At 30.2% G+C, this 25,056-nt stretch overlaps 1 protein-coding gene across 1 annotated transcript in view; it reads right to left on the bottom strand.

The window, feature by feature from the left end:
* Positions 1 to 24,615, bottom strand: part of Dop2R (dopamine D2-like receptor) — a 51,251-nt gene extending 26,636 nt beyond the window's left edge. The window contains exon 1 of the mRNA XM_089267694.1: positions 24,047 to 24,615. Coding sequence (XP_089123820.1) covers positions 24,047 to 24,529 — 483 coding nt within the window. The 5' untranslated portion in view covers positions 24,530 to 24,615. The remainder of the gene's footprint in view (positions 1 to 24,046) is intronic.
* Between the last annotated feature and the right edge of the window lie 441 nt (positions 24,616 to 25,056).

Below are 25,056 nucleotides of genomic sequence, written 5' to 3'. Positions count from 1 at the left end.
AAAAAATAGTTTATTAATAGTGATTATTTATAAGATGTAAAATTGAAATTGAAAGTTTCAAACCTTTTCTCTTTGCTCGACTTTGCTCGAAATTTAATTTCAATCTTTTTGTTCTTTACAACTTTCAAGACGAAAATTGCAAGTTTATTAAAGTTGATTCAACAATTTGTGTCAACTCGAGTGTTAACCATTGATATTGTAAGCACATTACTGGGAGTGAAATCGGAGATATTTTTGTCCAAGTTTACATTTAAATTCAGTGTGTTGGAGTAAAGACGTGAAATGGCAAAAAGGCAATTCTTTTTGCTATTGTGTTTACTGATTAATCAAAGGTTGGTACGAAAAAGTAACTTAATCAAGAAATATTAGTCAAATAAAATTAATATTTAACCAGTTTTTATTGAGTCACAAACGGGTTAACATTATCTAATAATGTTGAACCAAACAAACCTTTATCACTGTTACGTGACGTGAACAAGGCTTTTGACGTGATTAAAACGTTGAATGAGCATTCGTTGAAGAAGGTAAATGAAAACATGATTGTAATTGACTAATTAAAGTTTCTTGTGGGTTTAAAGTTGGCATTTTCATCATTCATTATGTGCGTCTGGTAGAGGCAATAAAACAAAAGAGTTGATCAAATTTCGAGTTAAAAATAGAGTCGAAAGTTATGAACATTAAAGTTTACATTTTTACGCATTTTCAATTGAATAAATGGAGTTATTAGATCTTTCAAATTGTTCGTTGTTAGTTTATAGTTGATTTTGTTGTATTAATTATCGAGTGAAATTAATCCCAAAGGAACAATTAATTGCGTAAAAATGAAAAATCAAAAGAAAATTTAAAAACAAATAAAGTAATAAATGAGAGTAAAGCCTTGTTCTTTGACCATAAAATGAAATTAATGACTTTTCACATTAACTCATGAAATATTGGTCAGTCACAAAAATTGGGTTAAATTACAAAATTGGAGAAAATTTACTTAATTAGTAATTTGATACTGTGGACTTCAAGCTTTCAATTCAACTCAGTTTTTCATTGTATAATATGTTATCCATGTTATGCTTTGTACTCATTAGGTTTTAGTCATTGGGAAGAAACTCAAAAACATAATCCTTAGCTTTTGTTAACTGGGAATATCAATGTCGGAATGTGTCACAATTGTTGGATTCTGAAGGAATTCTTGGACCGCATGGTGGTCATGATTTGACTACAGCAAAAAAAATTAGGTTAAACTTTCTAGGAATTCAGATCTCTGAGAAAATCGTGTTCTAACAGCGGTAGCATGAAAGTCATTTTGCACATTATGTTGAAACAATTTCACTGATGATGTTGACAAAGATGACTGTCTTATCTTTCAATTCAGAGTTCAACTTGACAGATTCAAATTTCAATGTTCAGCATTGAGTTTGCATTATCAAATAATAGCGTAAGACAAGTGTTATTATTGTAAGAGTAACAATGGTTAAAGCTGATTTGATCCAACAGCCATTGCAATGCTCATTAATGTTCGAGACACAAAACCAAAAATGAGCATTTATAATGTCACTTAGCAAATGTTGTAGACAAGTTTTTCCGGATCATGAAGAAAAAAGGTTGAAAAAATTAGACCTGGTCAAGTTAATAGAGTTGAGATAAGAGAGAAAAATTGTTTATCAAACCAATAAAAGCGTTGTTTATCGATCAAGTAATGTTAATCGATTAGTTCACTTAAAGTTTAGTGTTGTCCTAAAGTATTTATAGCTTTTTTAAGCTATTGATTAGCGTTTACATTTTGCTAACCAAAAACTCTCAACCATTAAACTCTTGTCAAATTGAAAGATTATTGCCACTCTTTCTTAAAGAAAAAAAATCAATTTTCTCTCTTTTGTTCAAACTTATCCTTCATCACTTCACCATCATCACCACCATCATCAGACTCGTCATTATCATGATTATTAAGCAGAAAAGCCTTTTCTTTCAACTATTAGCTAACTATTCACCAGGAAAATTTCCACTCCCAGCAACACATTTGTCCAAAATTGAGGAAATGATAAAAGAGAGCAAATCTGATTGAATAAATCAATTTGATGAGCAAAAAGGCAAAGTGACGTTGCTTTAATAATGATAATGATGTACATGATGCTGATGGCAACAGTGATAAGTTGATAATCACTGATTGTGAAACAAGTTCAGGGAGTGAGAAAAATATTTAACTGGAAAATGTTGAAAATGATCAGATAGATTGTCAAATAATTGATGAAATTTATCGATTCATTGATTCTCGTGAGATTCAAGTTGAAAATTTTTTTTCACTTTTACTTTTTCTCTGCAAATCAAAACATTTGACAATCTTTGACACATAATCATACCTGATCTTTTACCCAAACATGATATTAGCATTTGCAAAGCGAGTAAACATTTGTCAAGGTAAAAGCCATTCTGTGAATGAAAGAAGCTGAACGAAACTTGATTATCATGAAAATATCATCAAACTATTGAGAATCAAAATCGTTTCTCCATTTCACTTTACTTTTTACACTCTTCAATTGAAATGAACAGTTCACCTTGCGCCTCACCATTTGATTGATGAACATGATAATCATTGTTATCATCTTGGAGTGATAAAAAAAAGAAGCCTAAAAATGAAGAGTAAAATTGTTCATCTCATTGTAAATGCATTTGTATTTATCAAAATGCCTGTTTTCTGTTCTTTCCATCATTTCGATGATATTAAACTCAACATTTCTTTCCCATATCATCATGATCAAGTTTCACAATTCTTGCCATCATTTTCTGTTCATCGATGAAATGTTAAACCAAAAGTTGAACATAAACCAGGAGCAAAGGAAAAGAACTTTTTTCGCATTTTCTTCTCTTTCTTTTACTTTTTTTTGACTAAACCATCAAATACACAAATAGTCAAGTTGCACTTTTTAAACACAAGATTAAGCACATGATAAGAAAATGAAATAACATTATAATAAGATGATGAAGTTGAGATCATTTTTCATAACCAAAAATACCAAATTCAGTTGAGAATCATTTTCTTCATCTGTCATCTTCTATTGTTATTGTTTTTCTACTTTTTGTTTTCAACCTTTTCTTGCCTCTGTTTATTTCATATTGTTGACTTTTCTTCAGCAATTACTATGATTATTATGATAATGATAAACATAAAAGGAAGAACAGTAATGCAATGAAATGGATATGAATATGAATTTAATACGATTGAAGTAAATTATTTTTCAATGTAAACTTTACCAGCATCTTGTAATGTTGCCAAACTGGCAACAAACAAAACTGAAACATTTACTTTATTGTTAAATTGAAACAAAATACTTATTTTGTGGAGTAAAAAAGTTTGCCATGAAATCGATTAATGCAGTTGTATGATTCAATATTTTATTCATTTTCATTAGAGTAAAGGTTGAACATTGAACAATATTGTAGTATTGTAATAGAAATGAATTTGAGACGAAAATGTTTGATATTTCAACATCGCTGAAACAATTGCAAAACTATCAATATAATTGCACCTTATTCAAAGACTAGTTCAAGACGATCGCTGTAAGTGATTACACAAGCGACTACGAATGGGGATTCAAAGTAATAAAAAGATGAGGTAAAGTACTTTGTCGAACTGGGAAAACTAGGTAATCGTTAGAATCGATCACTATTAAATATCAATACTTTCTTTTGGAAACAAATTCTAATGTCTTTGAATGTTGTTTGAACGGAAGCCCGAAAAAATCGACAAAAGGAAAACTCTGAGTATCTAAACGTTATTTTTTTGATTGTTTAAGAAGTGACTATCAACGTTTCTAAATGCGAAAAATTTTACGGGAAAAAGCTACCTCAAGATGGACAAAAAGCCATTTTAGTGCAAATCTTGATCTGTATTTCAAAATAATATTTAATAAAATTTAATTTTTCGACAATTGATTGTTTAAATTACTTGACACAAAATTTAAAATCGATAAAACAGTTAAGAATTGTGAGACTAATAGTAATATCTAAGTTAATCTGTTTGTGAGAGCAGACTTTGTCCATGAAGAGGGGAAACTTGTATCTAGAGATTCGCAAATTCAATGATTTATGCTTTTCGTCAACGAAATTTTACCATCGGAAGACTTTTGGAAGTAGTTAAAAGCAGTGTTCGTATTTAGACGAAATGTGAAATCAACACTTTTAGCGACAATCATTCATAACTTATTTGATAGTTTATAACGATTTCCCAGTGATATTAGTTTCGACAAGATTTGAATTGATATTTCAAATGATTGTCTCGAGTTTCGATTTTGTATTTATTTAAAAATTCATTTTCTTTCTGCACGACTGAGCATTTTATTTGCTCGTGTTTTATGCGCAAATTGACTTTGAGTCGAATGATAGTTGATGATGCACCCTGCCATCCATCATGCAACAAGATGCCATTAATGAAGCATAAAAGTTGATTCGTTAAATTGAAATGTTCCAATCCCAAATAGATTAAAGCATGTAAGTTCATCGAGCTGTTAAACAAGATGAAAAGCTTCTTCATTGATACTTATTGATATTATTGGATAAAAAAAGGAGAAAAGTAATGATGAGAATGAGAATGAATGGTTAAAGTGAAATGTTGATTTAATTAATGGTGATTATGAATGGGAATAGGTTAAACTTGGTAAATGGCAATTGAATAATATTACAGAATATTGGCAGAATGTATTATATTCACAGGGAATGGAATATCATTACTCCAAGTTTTTTGTTTCTCTCAATGTTTATCTCTTTTCTTTGGTCTCAATCCATTGTTTAACCTATTCCTCTTCAAGTTGATTAAATAAATCTTTGCTGATAATTCAAACAATGAACTTTTTTCTCTGCTACTTGCTACTGTTTCCAAGCAAATAGAGCAAAAGTGAAGGTAAAAAGAAGAAGCAACAACAGAAGAACGAGGAAAAAACGCAACAAAAAAGCAAAAGTAAAAGGTATTAGTGAATAATGTTTTCGTTTTTGTAAATGAATCAAATCCAAAAAGTTTCCGAATAACACAGATAATCAATTTGCATTGCATGTTAATCATTTGTCTTTGCATTTTGCTTTTGTTTTCCTTGTTTTTCTGTTATTTCTTGTCTCCACTGAATACATCAGCAAACAATGTTTGACCTGACATCTTTGACTAACGAAAAGCAGAAAATTTTCTACAAAGAAAAAAAGTTGTTCATCTTGTCTCAATTTGCGGGAAATTTTGCGATAAGATCAGCCAAATGGATGGTAAAGCATCATGCAAGTGTTGATTTATTGCTACTAATCTGTTGGAGCATTGGAATAAAAAGAGTTAATTCAGTGAGAAAGGTGACAAAAGCCAATAAAGATTGTTAATACATTTTAAATTGAACAAAAGTTTACTTTCAAGTTTACTTAACTCTCAACATTGGAAAAGATTAAAGGCCAAATTGATGAATAATTTGCATTCATTTGGTTTCAATCCTTTGTCAACTTTTACTTCTCATTTCCTAATTATTCAAACACGTAAAGTCAATCAATTGTGTTGAGGGTTCGCTTTCCAACTTGGTTAAACACTTATTCAACTGTGCCATTCAAATGATCAAATGTTCATTTTCCCATTATTTTATAATCTTGAAAGGAAAGGGAAACTTAATCAAGTGTGAAAAAGTTTTCAACTTTTCACTTTGTTTACACATTGAAATAAGAGTAAATTGTCACCTTTGAAATGGCCTCGATCAGAAAAAGCAGTTTACTTTGTTTCAAATGCAATCAGTTTTCATGAGAATCACGAGATTTAACAAGTTTAAGATTGGAAAAGCTTTACAAGTCATCAAGTGGACAGTAATAAAGATGTAAAAATTTGAATTGAAGGCTGAATAAAGGTAACAATTGAACAATGGTGAAAACATGGAAACTGTTTCTTGTTTGAAAATTGTGATAAAGATTCTGATGATGATGGTGCTGGTGATGGAAAAGAAATTGAGTCAAAAGGAAAATGTGTATTACAAAGAGCAGGAAGAAAGATGGAAAAGAAAATGAGAGGAAAATAGCTTCGTTTGAGAAGTCAATTGGGAAGAGGAAAAAAAAGTAGAAAAATTCGGAATCAAATGCTTTTTCTCCATGAAATGTATCAGAGAAAAGGAGTGAGAGAAAGCATTGGAAATGAACAACATGAACGCAGCTCAAATCAACTATTGAAACGATTATTTCCTTCCTTAGACAGAGAAGAGTCAAAATGAAGAAATGAATCAAGAAATGGATTGACATTTTCTTTGACCAAATGTATCATTTCACCTTTATCATTCTCATCATTCTCATCAGTCGTTATCATCATCACCGAGTTTCATCTCTTTGCCTTCATATAAATCATTTCATGGTTCAACTCAAATTGACTCAAACCATTTTTTAAACCTTCTGTAAATTCATTGATATTCATTGTTACAACTTTTTTTGGCTACTTTTTATTCTGCACTCATGTATCATGAAACCATCAACAAAGTTGACTCTTGAGCTGCAATCGAAGCTTTGCAGTATTAGTCGATATTTAATTGTACATTTAACCGAATTTTTCGTCTACAATAATTCTAGAGTCTCATGATTGACATGAATAATTTGCAAATGTTGAATGCATGCTTGTTGAACATGAAAGGTAAATGCAATATTAATGACATTGTAACGGTCAGTTTCTATTTTTGCTCGTTCAACATTTAACAATCTCACAGTTGAATTGTGTCCTCCAAATGGACAGACAGTTGGCAGTTTTGCTCTTGCATTGATTAATAAAACAAAAAATCAACTTTGACAAAATGCAACATTTCCAAATTTTCTTGCTCTTTATTCAATTTGACGGAATCAATTTGCTCTTTTGGCAAATTCCTAGCAAAACTTGAGAAAAGTTTATATGAATAAAGTGAATAAACTTGTAAGAGTTGGGAATCTGTTGCAAAAGGCAATTGAACAAGTATCTGGTTCTCCGATCAAAAGTCAAATTTCTTTTCAAAACATCACCATTTCAATTTATCATGTCATCTCCTTGTCAATCAAACAGTCGTTCAAGACTCAGCTACAAGTACAAGTTATAATGAAAACTGTCGCTTCACTTCTCAATCATATCATGTCTAACGAAATTTTCTACTGATGGCTGTGAAAATATTGCTCGAAGGTACATGGCTCAGGTAAATGAGTCGAAAGGTGATGCTGAAAAGCATCAAAAACTTCAAGAGCTAATCAATAGTGAAGGATATGCCAATAGGTAAGATATAAAACAACAGAAAACTTCGCAACTTTGTTCTCTAGCTTTCAACCATGTTGAATGATGGCCATTGAATAGCGCGATCTTTAATATGTAAATTGGTTCTAACGTTTAGGTCAGATCCATTCCAAAGAGTTCGTTCGAAACATTGCTTATAGAAAATAGATGGACGCAAGTTGCCTAATGAGCATTGAACGTTAATCATATGAATACTGAAAGATATATGCTTGAAAGCTCCAGCTAACATTGATTTACTGAATTTAGTCTAATGAAATTTGAATAAACTTTGTTATGCAAGAATATTGGATTGAAACGATTGATACAGTATAAGGCCTTTGGTAAACAAATTGCTCAAACAACCCGTTCATTTGAACAATTTTGTTTCCTAATTTGTGATAAAATGTTTACCAACTTTAAACAAACACGAAATTTGAATGAAAATTGTAAACAAACAAAAGTGTATCAAGTAAACGTTATGAGGGAAACAAAAATGAACACAAATTTTTCATTTCAATGTATTCAAGTAAAAGGTAGCAAAATAGATGAAAGAATGCTAAAAGCAAGAACTGAGAGAGACAATGTTACTTTGGAAAATTAACTTTTTTCAATAAAAAAGAAAGTAAAGGGAAAATAACATGACCGTATAGCAAACTTTGCACTAATACTGGCATCAATACTACTTAATGGATCATTCAGTGGTATTTATAAGCTGGTTATTGATCAAATATCGAGTGAATAAGAATCAATAATAATCAATAAGAGTAAAACACCAAAAAGACTTTAATTTGTTGATGAAGTTAATGTTCATTATTGCAATAAATACATAACAAAATCGAAGGTAAAGTAAAAACAAAACAAAGTAACAATTCGATGCCATTGAAGGTAATCAAAGTGAAACATTGAACCAAAGCTCTTGATATAATATTCAACATTTCGCTCTCTGAAGTTTGCTGAATCTAAATTGCAAGACTAGCAAAGTAATTCCAATAAATTATCCAATTCACAATCCAAGTCAGGTTTTGTCATAAACTGATTTCGAAGTAACTTGCAACTGAAGCGAAATGTATATTCCAAGAATAATTGTAAGAATATTGAAGAGAAAAAGCTTTGAAATTGTTCAACATTTACTGTTAATATCATAATAGGCTAATTTGGGAAAAGGTTCAACTCTTCATTAGTACAAAATAAACTCTAATAAGTTGATGATGATGAACATTAAAGTTTAATGTGAACAAAACTAGAAAATGTAATTTCACCTTTACTTCATTTGTTGTAAAAACCATTTTAAAGCCACCTTATTAACTCATTTGTAATAATTTTCAAGCAATAGCTTTCATGTAAAAATAACAATAAAATGAGAACTTGTTTAGTTTTGTTCATTTCCAGATTAAAACAGATTAAAAAGAAACATTTTATTCGTTTTCACCGATTTTCCAAGCGAGTAAAACATTTGCCAAATCATGATTCACTTGATGTTGAGTTGAAATGTTGAGGCTGACTTTTCGTTGCTCATCAAACGAAAAGTTATTTTGTTTCTTTTCATTTCCCAAAATTATTACATTTCTGCTTGTGACGATAATGTTAACATCAGCTTTTATTTACTGTTATATTTGGATGTTGTTCATATTGACTCTAGTAAAATGGTTGAATAAATATTGAAATAATTTGAATGAAAATATGCATTTAACATCATTTTGAATTCATTTGTTATCCATTGAAGAGGAACCAGTTATTTTGGTCTTTCTGTTGCTCATAAAATTGATTGAAAGGTTAAATTGCAAAATATACATTTCGATTACATTAATGTCTTTGTCCAATTTCGGCTGAAGAGTTGAAAGCGTAAGTTTGTAATGGCAAGTTCGTTTCGGTGATTTTCGATGTTGAATGATGATCTAAGCAATTAAAAATGAAATCGAAGTATGAGAATATTTTCTCACAGAAAAAGTGGAAAACTTGAATTTTCATAGCACGAAATGTTGAGCTCAGAATAGCTTTTACAATTATGATGTGTTGTCACTTGTAGCCATTTTATGTAATTTCATGTTTTTCCTGTTGCAATGAAAACAAAATGTAATTGCATGTGCAACTCTTAACAAGTTTTATTACTTGAAATAATTGCTCATTACAATCAAGTGTACTTGTTGAGTAGATCCTTTGCTGATAACTTTGCACTCACCTCATGTTGTTCATTACATGAGAGCAGTTTTTGTTCGTGTGTTTGGTACACTTTTATTGGATTTATAAGGAAACATTAAGCAGATTGAAAGTTTGCAATGATTTTGATTGACAACTCGAGGCTCATCATCTCATATTTTACTACATTTGTAAAGTTGTCCAGATAATCTGAGTTTCAGCTTTTTTCATTCAATCCATTTTCCAATCAAGATTCTCAGTTTCCATCATTTATACAGTTTGATTGACCATGACTTTTCATGCCTCGAATGCTGCAAAGAAAACCAAGTGTAAAAGACTGAGTCTGAGTTCATTTTTACAACCAACAGGGAAACAATTGAAAATCGTATTCGAGTTAGACTATTTGTAGTGCTTTCAAGATGCAAATGTGATCTTGTTCAGAGTAAAATGAAAGTTAAATAATTCATTGAGGGAGCATTTCAATTTGAAATGGCTCAGCATGATTGGGTTTTACTTTTGATGAAACCTCAAACACGACATGTTTATTGAGAGTAAAAAAGGTTTACTCTTTTGAAGGTTGCATTTCAAAATGTTGCCAAATGTAATCAATCATTCAATGAAAGTTGCAAAACGTTTAAACAAGAAACTTGGAGTTTTCATTCCCTGTTGATAACAGGTTAACTAGATGTTAGATTGTTGATAGCAACTTGTCATAAGGTATTTTGGTAAAGCAAAGGTTGAGAGTAAAGTTTTTGTTTGAAAATCTTTATTTAGGAAAGTGAAAACAATCGTAAAGGGAAAAGGAAAAAAAAATTGATTTAATCATGTTTGCTGAAGCACAAAGCTAATCATTATCTTTACTGAATAATTTAGAGTCTCTAATATCTTTGATAAATGTTCATATTTGCTCGATGAATAATTGTTTTTATTATTCTTTTTTTTCTTTGCTTTTTCCTTCTTCTTCTTTACCATCTTATTGATACAATTTTACTCCTATTCTGTACTCTGATTGACTTACTTATTTAAATGCATCAACGAAACAGATTGATGATTTTCATGGGAAACCTTGAATACTCTTTGATCAGTAAAGATACTTTTGCTTTTCCAAATTCATCACAATTATCATTTGCTATGTTTACTCAGACTTGCAATATATTTCAATATAATGGTTATGAAATTATTGAAGGAATGACTTGAAATGAGTAGAAATTCTTGTTCAACTAATGTTAATGATAATTGAATGAATTATCAAGCAAATAACATTGAATAATTAGACTTGCAGCCTTTGGTCAACCTGAGCATTGCGAATGTTTCATTAGTGAATCTCTCAAGTGATGACTTTTGATTAAATATTTGGTACCAATCATGTCTGATCTCGTTCATGATCTTCACTGACTCTAATTCATTAATCAAATAATTAATGGAGTCAATATCAATCAGTGATTAGAACTGGTTGTGAATAAAAGAGAGTTTATATGTATCCTGATAATCATGAAACTGCATCATGTTGGGTTTACGTTGATTAATGAAGGTAAAATGTTGTATCTGATTAAAAGGGAAAAGAAGGCAAAAAAAGGTAATAAATCTAATTGGATATTGAAATGGTCAAGTTAACCTCCATCATCGCAAATTTAATTAACCCATCAACAATTGGAATGGAGAAAATTTCCAGTTTAAAAGAGCAGAAAATCATTAATCATATTCAATTAGAGAAACAATACAAAGAACAATGTTTAATTGATTAAACTTTTCAAAATTTACATTTTCTTGCGCGATCCATTGACCTTTATTCACAAGCTTGTTGTGTGACCATCGGCTCGAAAGCACTTCTAGTTTAGAAAACGAAACATTTAACTCAGCCAGACTGAGTTACGATCGAGAATTGATGACGACCGAGAATACTTAAAACTGAATAGATTTGTTCTGATCATATTGATAAGTTGAAAAAATCGAGTCTTAGCAGTGGTAACAAAAGCTTTGCAACCTAGTTGCTAACACAACCTTAGGACGCGAGTCTTCGGAGACACTCAATGCCAACGTTAGTTTAATCAAACAGAAAGTTGAAGGTTTACAACATTCAGCCATTGAAGCACAAAAATAAGATTCGCTGAGAAGCGAAAAAAGAAAAAGTTGAAAAGTAAATGAAAAACAAGATTCAATTAATATGATGAGCCAAGTGAGTACATGCTTGGTTTACTCAACATGGAATTACATGTTATTATAACTTGAATTTCAATAAAGTTGAAAGGTAATGAAGGAAAACTTTGAAATGTAAGAAGGTAAAAAATTAGAAAAATTGAAATTCTATTTTCGATTTAAGGGCAACAGTACTTGGAGTAATTATCTGTGCCGTTTCGATCAACATGAAACTTTTCTGGTTAACATTGAAAATGGATGATAATGAGAAATGAAAGGGAAAAAGATGTAAGAAAATGGAAAAGGATGAAATCATTTTCAAATGTTGAATTATTTAACAAGATTACCAATATTATAAAAGTGGTTGACTAAGCAAAATGCAGATGAAAACAAAGAAAAAGTTTCAGGAAAATTCTCAAATATTAGAATTCTTTATCATTCTCATGTTAAACCTTATTCCTTTCCTTTGAATTTCTTTTTGTCTTTTTGCAACACAACAAAGGAATACGTGAAATACTTGAACCATTTCACCATTCCATATGAATATTTCTTTCTATTAGTGAATAAAAGTTTTATCATTTCTATTAAAAATGGAGAAAAAAATACAAATATTTCTTCTTGTTTAACTTTAAATTTAGCAAAAGTGAAATGTAGCAAAGGAAAGAAAAGTAATTTCACCTTTCTGTTATTAGTGGTTCAGTCGATTCTTGCAGTGTTCAGGTTCATTGTTATTCCATGAATTTTAAATTTTGTCCAAATGTTGATTCATCAAGAATTTTGTCTATTCAGGAGAAGGACAAAATTGACTGTGTCCATTATTTGTTTTCTGTCAACTTTCTGCTTCTCATATTTACTCATAATTATTCACTTTTCATGGACCATTGTTCATCATCCAGGGAACATTGTTAAACATTTGCTCTCTCTTGTTATTCAAAGTGTATAAATGTTGAACATCAAACAATGTGACAACCTTTTTGTTTTCCCTTTTAAAATGTTTTACAAGTTATTACAATATCAATGTTAATTAGAGTTACAAGTTTCTCTATTTATTGTTGTACAAAAGCTCTTCATTGAACTTTTGTGTGACGCAAAAAAAATGAAACTTCAGTTTACAGTGAACCTTAATTGTTGAATAATGAGTTAAAGGTTATGGATTGATTCAATAGCTTCAGGGTTAAACTAATATTTTCAAGGCAATGAAATATTTTTTTCAAATATACAAGAAATCTGTCTTTTCATTTGAACAATTGTTAGATAAATATTATTTCAGTTGATCAGAAAAGGAGAAGAATGGTAAATGAAATTGCGATTTCAATGCAAATGAAAATCTTTTGAAAATTTTTGTTGTCTTGCTACTGATTCAAAGCGCTGCAAAGGAGCGACTTCCCAAGTCAAAGCCAGTTCCTTCAGATGAAGAAATGAAACGATGAGAAAATGAAATAATTTGCTAAGGTTAAGAGTAGCGACTGGACTTTTTGATATCGGCTAATTTAAAGTAAGAAAATGTCTCAATGAAAGTCAATGATTTATTTGCAAATCGTACTTTGACTTTGAAGATATGCAAATGTTTTTTCGTCTGAACAAATGAAGCAATCAAAAGGTTGGAAAAAATCAAAGGATGGAAATTGAAAGTTAAATATTGTTGCTAGTCTGGTAATTGAAACTGTTCATTGGAATAGAGAATTGAGAGTTATAAAATTCAATATTAATGTCAACAAACTAATCATTTATTTCGTTAGCTGCAAATTGAAGTGAAATTTGCATTTTGATTGTCGTCTGTTCCCAATTAGAACAGAATTTTCAATGACTATTAATAAGTGTTGTATTAAATTTAGATTGAATTAAAACTCTTGAGATTCAGTTTTGTTAACTTTTAATGAATTTGAAAAGTTTTGATTCAATTTAACGAATAAATTGATAAAGATAAATTAATATTGCATTTTACACTTGTAATTGCAATGGAAAATTTCAAGAGTCAAATCAAAGTGTAAAAGCATCTGAAAATAGTCCATTTTGTTTACTTGAAATTTTTCAGTGTAAATTAGAAGTCATTTAAAAGTGAACCTCTTTGCCTACTAAAAGTGTTGCATTCATAATTTAATCAAAAGCAAATCTCAACTCAAATTGCATTAAGCAAGATTGATTTGAAAATAAAAGTTTCACAACTGAGAGCCAAATGGTTCTTCAATTTTACAAGTTCAACTATCGATTTGAACAAAATTCATTTCAAGAGAAACTCAACTTCGCAAAAAAACTCGCCTACATCGATACAACAGTCTACTTGTTTGATTTCGTTGCTTATCAGTTACTCGTCTCAACTCCCAGTCAATCCAAGTGTTTCCTCCTGAATTTGTACAACCATTAATCTCACATTATCTTACCTGTTCACACACAGAGTGTAAAATACAAAACTTGATACAAAGAAAAACAGAAACACAGTTAAACTGATTACATTTAATACACTTTGAAAAGTCAAGTAAGGGCAAAAGAGAAGCTAAAAGCTAACAAGAGAAAAGAGCAAATGCTGATTTTTTTTTGTGTTTTTTGTCTTTTATTTTTAGCTTTTTGTCTGTGTTTTCATACTATTATAACATTTGTTTTTCGTTTTTTTCACTTTTCACTTTTTACCTTTTCTCTGCGAGTTTCTTGTAGAGGAAAAAAAACTTTAAAAAGGAAGGAAAATGAATAAAAGGAAAACTTTTCCTCAATATTGACAGAATCACATTTAATATTATTAAACAATGAATAAACCAACGTATTTTGTTTTTGCACGGAAAAGTTGAATACAGAAGAGAAGAGAATAGAAGACAGAATATTATCATTTCAATGATAGAAAAAAAGTGAATGAAAGAAGAAGGAAGAATAGAGATTCTGAAATCAAATAATCGTTTCCATGAGATGTTATTATATTCCTTCTGTAGACTTGATAGAAGGAGAAAAAAAAGAGGAAAAGAAATATTTCAATTTGAGTGAGTAAAAAGGGAAAATTTTGTTACATTATAAATAAGTTAGATTGAGTTTGGGTTAATAGTGGTTATCATTGGTAGCCTTTGAAAAATGAGCTCCAAATTTTTGAAAGCTTTTGAATCAATAGAATAAGACAAAATTGAATTGCAACGTTGTTTGCCTTTCCGTTGGATTCGTTGCGAAAATTAAATGCTTGTAAAAAGATTTGCCTTTCATGTAAACATGTAAACAAGCATTACGATTGGCATAATGAAATGCACAGATAAAGGAAAGTCTGGTGAAAACTAATATTTGAGATTTCGTTTTTTCTTTTCTCTTTTCCTTCCCTTTCGTTCAAATCAAAAGAGTTGTAATGTTTACAATAAGATTGTTGATAATGTTATTGTAAATGAAACAAATTTTATTCCGGTAAAAGTGTTGTAAAAAAAGTGAAATGGTTTGCATATTAAAAAGTTGATGAACAAAGGATGAAAATAAGCTGAAAAGTAAAGGAGTAAACATTTCAATTGATGGAACCAGAAAGAAAGGTAAGATTATTAGATATCCATTTTCAAGTGGAAAATGTTACTCTTTACATTTCAGGTCATTGGGTTGAAGTACATTTTTTGTTGTTGCTTCTTCTGGTTGCCTGTAAAATCCATAAGCAAAAGAAAAGGTTGATGAGAAAAAAATGATGAAAAGCAGAAAATAGATGAATGTGTTGCTACAATCCGCTTCTTTTTTACTTCCCTTTTTTCAAAGAATTAATCTTTTTCAACTGAAAAATGGCAAAGATGATCATTTGAAAATGTAAAATAAAATGATTCTCTACTTTTATTTTTGTTGCCAGTTTCGTTTCATTTTTTCCCCCTTTTTATGCACTTTTCACCTTTTCCCTTGAAACCTAAAAGAAAGAGTGGGAAAAAAGGTGGGTGAAGATGAGGAAAAAGTAAACTTATCAATTTCATGATAGAGAAGAAAAAGGTTCTTCTTTTACTTTTTGAAAAGAGCAAAACCAAAAGGTAATACACTTTACTTGAGGTATTATAACCGCTGATAATGCTCGTCATTTATAATGACATTGTTCAAAGAGGAAAAAGACTTAACAGTTAGAGTCATTTTTCAAGTTAGAGTTATTCATTATAAAAGACAGATGTAAATACATTGATTCAAAGTTTCATGAATTGAGTCTCAAATCTCAGTCAACAGTTTCAATCAACACTCTTAGTCAGCAAACCAAAAATGTACTCCCAGTCAAAACTTCCAGTAAGAACTCCCAGAAAAAAACCAATAACAGTAAATAGGCTTGAATCTCTTTTTTGATTTTCATCATGCATAATCTTTAATCTCAATTGTGAAATATTTTTCTGAAGTTCTCGGTCATTTGATTCGAAAATTATGAATTGGAATTCAGAAGAATGACCGAGAAACTGAGTAACATTGCACCTTCAACAGTCTCATTGAGCATTCTTAGCAGACCAAATATTGACTCCCAGTCATAACTCCCAGTATTAGTAATAGAAAAACTTTGTTATCAAAATATCGTTCAATGCGTTTTCCGTTCGTTGGCTTTTCGTGGTAATGATCCAATGTGTCCATCTTTTATACACAGATTTTTTACTCGATCGTCTTTTCAACGTTGAGCAAACATAAAACTGATCGTGAATATTGTTGCATTTGCTTGGTGGAACCCAGAAAGATTTTGTATCTTCCATGTAAACATTTACTACTCCAGTAAAACCTCCCAGCAAAAACTTGTAACATTAAGTCAATAGGCTTGAATTTTGTTTCTTGATTTTTATCTTGAATAATCGTTAATCTCAATTGTGAAATATTTTTTAGAAGTTTTCGGTCATTTGATTCGAATTGAAATTTTGAAAAAAATGGCCAAAAAACTGATTAACTTTGCACCTTGCAATCACAAGTTGATAACGAAATATAACATATCATGCTAAAAATTGTTTAGAAGTCAGTTTTCAAGGAACCGTGAAAAGGTTAACACAAACTCTGTGCTTTGAATGTTGATTATCATGAAATATTATTTTTGCGCCTTTTTTATTGTACCATTTGTTAAAGGTAAAAAAAAACTTTGCCAGAATATTAACAATGATGATGATATTGAAAGTTAAACCTTTTACTGTTAAATAATATATCATTTTATCTATTCATTGAATTGGTTTGGATTTTCATTTTTTGCTTTCTTCTACCTTTTCGATATTTATTATTTTATTTTATTTCTTTAAAAGGTTCAAGTTTATCATGCTAGTATTGATGGAAAGAATAGAAAAAGATATTCAAGTGAAACAAAAAGCAATAAATATTGTATCCAAAGCTCATGTCTATTTGTTAAACCAACTTTGTTCTTAATTTTCATTTCCAATATCATTTTGTTGATGGATAAGCTCCATTGTTTATTACTGGTTACTCTGTTATTATCAGTTATTAGACACTTGATGTGTTAATGTGATAAAATTTGAGCTAATATGAGTCAATTTAAGATGAACTGAGGAAAGTAACAAGTTCATGAAAAATTCAACAGTAAAAACAGATTGAGTTGAACTTGAAAAAAAGAAGGCGAAATGAAAATGGAATCAATCAATTTTTCATCTTCTTTTTCTTTTCTCCAATCATAATGATTGAAACATAAGAAATTCTTGAAATGATCATGATGATAATGACAGTGATAAACTAGAGACAATAAGAGGTATGAAATTGCAATTGGTAGTAGAGTGAGAGAGAGAAGGAAAAGTGCGGATAAAATGAGTTTGCGATAAGTATTGCAATCACGATCTTGGAATAAGAAGAAATATTTCTTAACTTTTTTTCCACCAACCAAGTTTACCAGATAATTCCATGATGAACGTTGAATAAATTGCAATTATTAATTAAGTCAATGAAACGGTTGAGTGAAAAGTATGTGAATTGAAAACTGAAGGCAAGAGGAAAAAAAAGTTGAACCTGGAATGGTGAAGGAACAAGATGAAAGTGAAAAAAGGTTGATAGCAGATGAAAAGGCGGAGAAGGAGAAAGTAAAGCAATTTGAAAAGTATTTTGATATCTTTTTTAGCCACACAAGAGAAAGGGAAAAAGATTGAAGATGAGGTTTCAGTATCAGATGCAAGTGAAAATGAAGGCAAAAATTTGATGGTGAAAAAGGGAAGGGAAGAAGAGTAAAGGAATCGAGGAGAAAAACATTGTAATAAGTAGATGCAGAAGAAGTGGGAAAAGAGTGAAACATGAAGTAGACGGAATAGTGATGATAATATGTAACCTTGACAGGAGCAGCAACAAGTCAGTTTACTGACAATGGCATCACTATCATCATCATTGTCATCATCTTTTCTTCAACTTCTTTTCAATTATTTTCCAACCTAAAAGAGTAAAAAAATTGTTTCATCTTTTTTCTTCTTCTTCTCCACTCTTCTCTTCACTTTCCTGTTCAACTTGCTCTACTTCCTATCCTCATCATCATTATCAACATTTCCAACCTTCTTCTTACCATGAAACTCATACCATCAATTGAACATACCTCAAGTTTTATCCTTTCCTCAGCTCAATTCAATTCTCAGATTCGACTTTTTTTTCTTCTTTTTTTTCTTCTTTCAATTTCAACTTTTGCAAAGTTTGCATTTAATAATCAATTCTGCAAAATCTTTATGCTTGATAACATGTTTTGCTCTACTTGACCAACAGAATTTTGAGCAAAATTTTAAACTTCTTTAATCTCAACCTGCATGACAATCGGAATCATTTTTCATTTTCATTTTGATTTATTGAAAAGAAATTAATCGAACAAAAAAACTGACCAAACAAGAAAAGACCAAATGAAAGTGGAGAAAAACTTTACTCAGCTTCCATTTTTGCTTGGATAATGAAACGCGAAGAAACGATAATGTTAATCAATATCAATTGTTAATGTTTTGGAAAGTCGATCAAGTTTGTATTGTTTCTTGATGGTGAGAAAAAATGATGATTAAAAGGGTGTGGAAATTTCAACTCCCTGTTATGCTATCCTCAAGTAATCATTTTGTTTAGGAAAAGAATGAAATTGAAAAGAAAAGCTGAGAAGAGAAAAAAAGGAGCGCAGAAAATTTTCAATTATTTTCTATCCTCACCTTTTATACCTTCTAAATGGACTCTATTCAACTGGGGAAATTCATTGTTCAACTTTCAATGAACAACGAAAATAAAAAGATATTAAAAGTTCTTACAATAATCCAATGTAAAACATATTGATAGCAAAAGTTGATTAAACTTGTAAATGTTCACACTTTCACCTGATTTCATTAAACTTTGAACTCAAAAATTCATAACTTAATAATCATGAAAAGTTGCAAAAAACGAGAAAACTCCAATAAATGGAAAATTCGTTAACTCCAAGTTCAACTCTTTGATCAATTTTCACCTTCAAACTTTTCTTGTCTATACAAAGTTGGATAGAACTGATCAAATTTTGAAAAGAACGGAGAAATTGCAAGAATAAATTGACTTTACGAAAGCCATGAAACTTATCAAAAGAATTTTTCTCTTCCGTCTTTACTCAGTTCATCAATCTAACATTCATATTTTTTCCTTTTTTTATCTTTTCTCTCGTGACACACTTTGTTATCCATCATGTTGTTGCCTTTCCTTTATTTCTTGGTCAAAATTGTCAATGAAAGTGAAGGTGAAGAAGGCAAAACCAAAATGAATTCTGATCAAGTTGGTCGATTACCAAATTTAGTCGACAACAGAATAATTGTGAATAAGGTGAGGAGAAGAAGAAAAAAAGAGGAACTCAACTGTGGAATGCAGAATGAAATGTTATCTCGATTTTCCTCTTCATTTCAAATAATACATCATAATAAAGAAAAGATTTGATGAGATAAAAACATCGCTATTTTGATGAGCAAAAACAGAGTTAAACTCGAGACCAACTTGTAACCAGAATTTTCTTGCCTCACAACCTTTTCCTTTTCTTTCTTTCCTTTCATTCCTATCTCATCGAATCTCGTTCAATCTCATTCAAATAATGTTTGACATTATGTATGATATTGGATTTATAAGAGATGAAACTATCATCTCCCTTAGGATATAAAGTAAACATTCATCTGTTCATATGTAAAGATGTACATAATGGTGATTCTTGATAAATGGACTTCCATTCTCAATCGATCATGTTGGTTGACGAAAATTTTTATTTTCTTTCCATTTTACTTTCTTCCCTTTTCATGGTTGGCTTTTTAATTGATGCCTTCAACTAAAATCCAGATTCTGAAATGTTGATCAACTTTGACTTTCTCAAAATAATTGCGAAAATATTGAAATCTTTTTCATTGTCGGATCGTTGAATACAAATTTTCGTTTTGTTACCTTTGATTCAACAGTTTTTATTCAATTTTAGACTTGCAACTTGCTGGAGTAGAAAATTGTTGAATAAAAAAATATGAAAACTCGAGTTGCTGAAGGTTGTTTGAACTTGCTAAGAATATATAAATAAAGTAAACTCTTATACGATAATGATATGTATTAGAGTTGTTGGAGTTGGTAAAAGTTTGCCGTCAGGCTTTTGACAAAAGATTTCATCTTTTACCAAAATTCATCAAAATCAGCATCTTTTTCTCGCAATTTTAATCTTTACACACACTTTTTGCCTTCTCAAACTTTTCTTTGAAAAACGAGAGAAAAGAAGAAAAAAGTTTATCACTCTTCTTCTTTTTTACTTGCAACACACACAAGAAAAATATTCAACATTCACAGGGAAGGAAAGGTAAAAGGCATTAATAACTTCAATAGGCAGACACTTAGTCACACACATGCTTCAACCGATTCATGTACATGGAGAAATGAATGATCAAAACTGGCGAGAGAAGAGAGGAAAAACTTTTGAAAAGTTGAAAAGAAGAGAGGAAAAAGAGAAAAAAGATGAAAACAAATCAAAAGTTATCCACAAGAATAAAGCTGAAAGATATATTCAAATTGAAATTGGAAAGAAAGAAAAAAATGATGAAATTGAAAGAGAGTGAAAAGGGAAAGAAAAGTGAAAGCATTTATCATGGCTTTTCTTCTCGTTGCTTCCAGCAGTTGCCGAATAAATAAAGTGAATTGTGTCAACAATTGAAATACTTTGATTGATAATATTAATATTGCTATTAAGAATCTTTCTTATTCATTGTTAGACACTGAAAAAGCCAAAACTTTCAAGGTTACCATCATTTGGATTCCATCATTCATTATGTTAACTCGGCAAAAGTTTACCAGTGAGTTTCAAACTCATTACCATGAACCTTGTCAAGAGCAACTTGAAATACCAGACTTGAGTAGACGCTTCATCTTCGTTTGCTTCTCAATTGAATATGCAAAAGTGACCTTTTCGTAGAATGTAAACACCAAGTTGAGTAATGAATTGAAACTCGACCCAGGAAAAATAGTTGATTATCTTTTCTCTTCACTCAAAATTCGAAGGACGAAGACGCAAAGAATAGGAAAGATGGGATAGATTATTTTGCATTATTTAGACAAGTTTACTCACCTGAATTGTGACGCTGAGCTCAAAAAGCAATCTATTTACTTCTAAAACTCGAGAGAAAATAAAAAAAAAACCTTGGATTTCGATTTTCAACGTTTTTCATAAAACGAAGTTAACAGCCCAACTCAAGAATGTTTTACAGAATGAATAAATGGAGTCAAAAAAAGTGATTTTGATAATCCATGATAAAATGTAGTTTCTATTAGCCTTCACACACTGTGCTAAACCCGTTCATGGTCTTATTTATTAAGAACTTTTTTATTCATTTTTATGTTTTTTTCTAGTTATTCGAGCGTTGAAATTTTGTACTGAAAAACCGATTTCATATTCATGACCAACGTGATGAGTTTGATCTAAAATGATTTTTATCACAGCAAAAAAGGTCATTTTCACGAAAAAGACTTGAATATACTGGAATATAAAAAACTTGTTCACTATCTTGTTTCTCATGTCATTTTACATCTAAAAAATAGTTCGAAAAAATCTGATTCAGGCCATTTTGGTCCTCATCCTTATATTTTGTGTTTTAGATAGAATTTCATTAAATTGTGAGATTTCGTATCCTATTCGTCATTAATTTTATCTGGAATTTTTTTCTTTCCAATAAATTGTAGAGCTCTTCATTGATAACCAAAAGTGTACTAATGTTTCACTCGTACAAGTTTTGTAGTTGACTTGAAATGGGTTGTAATTAACGTGATAAAGTTAATTAAACAAGTTACAGTGTATTCAGACACTGAATGTGACAAAAATAGAATTTTTCATTTTTCATTTTTTTTCATTTTTTACTTTTTTGCAAAAGACTATTTAAGTTGATATGAATATTAAATTAGATTATTTTTCACTCTTGAATTTTGACGATCATTTAGTTTGCTTTTACTTGCCAATGTGAGAAAGCATTAAAAGTCAACTTTTTTTCCTAATCAAAATTGCTCAAAATGAATCTTTATTCAAATCAAATGGAAATAAAGGAAAACAAAAGAAAAAGGAAAATTTTCTTTACAATGAACGTTAATTGTGTCAAAGATTAATGTTAGTAAACTGTTTATTGTCATCTCTAAACAGTCGAGATAGTTTTCACTCTACTTTTGTTCAATCATTAATTTAACTTTAACCAAGAACTGTGCATGAGATCAAAAAAAGATCACCAAACTCGACTTATTTTCCAATGAGCATTCCATTATTTTCTTTTCATTCCAACATTTAATTCCCAACGAAAATGCAAAAATAAGAATATAGTGAGAGAGAGAGAAATAAGTTTTTCATTCATCCCATTTTCCATCATCATCATCTTTTGATTACCTTAAGCTTTATCATCATTATTATCATTATCATCTTTATCATTCCCTCCATTGAATCATTAACATTCCTTTTCATCTTATCCATCTTCATGTTGATTCCCATTTCTATCAATACATTATGTTTCCTTTACTGTCGACATTCAAGTTTATTTTTAGATGATATCATCACATCAAGCTTATTGTTTGCTCAATTCATTAGATAATCAAAGGTTGCATATTGATTGTCAGTCTTGAAGCAATACATTTGCACTACTGGGAGAAAAGGGTTCAACAGCGAAAAGTTGAAAAACTTTTTTCATTACTTTGTGTTCGTCAGTTCAACTTCAAGTGTTGCATTTTTGAAACAAACATTGAACGTGAACAATCATTAAAGTTGATCAAATTAAAACAACAGAAATAAATGGTCAAAGGAGTGAATAAAAGTGAATCAAGTATATTTTAAATCATCAACCATCATTAATCAAATCAAGATTAATGGATTCATTTGTTAGTTAATCTTTCATGTAAACTTCATTTCATTATTGTATTTATCATTATGCTAAACATAGACTCGAGACTTTTTCATGAATCTCTTTTCGCCTTTTTTTCCTTCTTTTTTCACTCCTTTCCTTCCAACGTTTTCATAAAGACAACAATGAGAAATGAAAGTGTAAAATCTAATCAATGAACTTTTTCATCTTTCCTGATACATGAGGTATTCCTATTTATCATCATCATTATCTTCATCACACAATACAAATAACTTTTGCCTTTCTCAATATTCAATTGAAACAGAAAAGAAAGGGTAAATCGAAAGATTTTTGTTCTTTTTTCTCAATCTGTTCAATATATGGTTCATGTTCAATAGTATTCAGTGTATATACATAATATATTATGCATACTCGACTAAATAATTTAAATATCAAATTGAATCAACTTGTTTTTTTGTTCGAATTTCACTTTTTCTTTCAGTTTCAGTTTCAGTTCAGAGTCTTTATTGAAACTTTTATCAAGAATTGGTGACTTGCAAACATGAAATTGAAAAGATTTCAACAAAATTCTGTCGATTAAATTGAAAATCTCTCTATTTTTGTCGAGATGATTCATAGATAATTATTGGACATTGATTGTTTCATGATAATTGATGGTTAATTTTGTTGCTATTTGCAGACGAAGAGTTACTATGAGATTTACTAACCGTTATTATAAAAAGCTTTCCACTTTTCAATTGCTTTTCGAGTTTCATTTGTTTTCGATTTTTGCTTCTTCTTCACTTCTTTTGCTTTCATTATTTTTGGCCAATTTAATTGAATTTTCAAGTGTTTCGTGATAGACTCTAAGCATTCACACTTGAATAACAAGTGAAAGTTCAATTTGTTGAGCAGCAGAAAAAAGCATTTCATCGCAAATAAAGTTATTATTAAACTTTTCCTTCTGTCAATCATTAATATTGATTGAATCAGTTTTCCTTACAATCAATTCAATTGATTATGGACAAAATTAACTTTCCAATCAATCGACACAATGAAAGTTTACCTCAATCGAAAGAACGGATTTTACTCTTGAAATAATAAATGTGAATCTAAACCAAATGCCAAGTCAATTGTATGAATAAAACGTGGGAATACAAATTTTCTTGTTATTCTTAGCAGGGAGTTTGCTTGAATCTCAGTAATCCAGTCAAGAGGGGAAACATGAATTGTCAATTTATCTGTGAATACAAGTTGTCGAGTGATTTTGAACGATTTTTACGTTTCATTATTCACCACAAATGAACACTTTGTTATACAAAATTACAAGACTGATGTTAAGACTTACCAAATAGTAGACTGCAAAAGGCATAACAACTCCTGCAACAAGAAGATCAGCAAAAGCAAGGCTCACAATGAAATAATTTGTAACCGTTTGGAGTGATTTTTCTCGATAAACACTGAGTATAACAAGAATGTTGCCGAAAACGGCTAAAAAGGGAAGTATCACAAGCCACAAAGCCCAGTAAACTTTTTCCGGTTTTGGGTGCAATGAACTGTCAAACAGTTCATTGGAAGTGTTACCATTAATTTGACCATGCAAATTGATAACGGAAGAAATGGATGAATTGTATGGATCATTATTTACATCATTATCAACACTTGATAAAAGGTAACTTGATGGATTAAATAATCCGCTGGACGGTACCAATGGTATGTAAATTTCATCACTGTTGACATAATTGGTATTGCTGTTGTTGTTACTGTTAGTGGTGATGGTGCTGGTCGCGTTTGTATCAAACCAAAAGGAAAGGGTTACATTGACGTACATGATTATAAATAATCAAACTTACATGTTAGCTTACATTTTTCTATTGGTGATCCTGTTGTAGTGTTAAAAACAAGAGTACAACAACTTCTGACTGCAATTACCAATTCAACTGTCTCACAACTTTTCTCTCAATGTTCGAGTCTGCGAGTTTGATGCACATTTCTGGTTACAAACATGATCAGTTAGATACTTTATTCACTCTCATCTGTGTAACGGAGTAGCTTTACTAGCACCTAAATCATCAATTCATTTATAAGCTTGGAATATTGTATGCACAGTCCAAGCACAAACAGGGGGCAATCAGCAAATAAAGTCAACAATGAAAGTCATTCTACTGAAAATTTGCAAATCTTCAATTTTTCTTCTTGATTATTAAGAATCAAACTTTGTAAAGTGAATTTGATGAACAAAACTGAACAAAAGTTTTGATTTGATAACATGATTATTGTTGATGGCGCGTAAAATATGCTGATTGCATTCGCAAAATAAACCAGCTAACAACTTTTGTTAATAAACTCTTTAGTTTT

This window comes from Tetranychus urticae, chromosome 2 (genome assembly GCF_039701765.1).
Source record: "Tetranychus urticae isolate SD_2017Ah chromosome 2, NJAU_TeUrti_SD_1.0, whole genome shotgun sequence".
NCBI lineage: Eukaryota > Metazoa > Arthropoda > Arachnida > Trombidiformes > Tetranychidae > Tetranychus > Tetranychus urticae.
The sequence above is the reverse complement of the archived record's forward strand: the minus strand, read 5'-3'. Positions and strand labels throughout refer to the sequence as shown.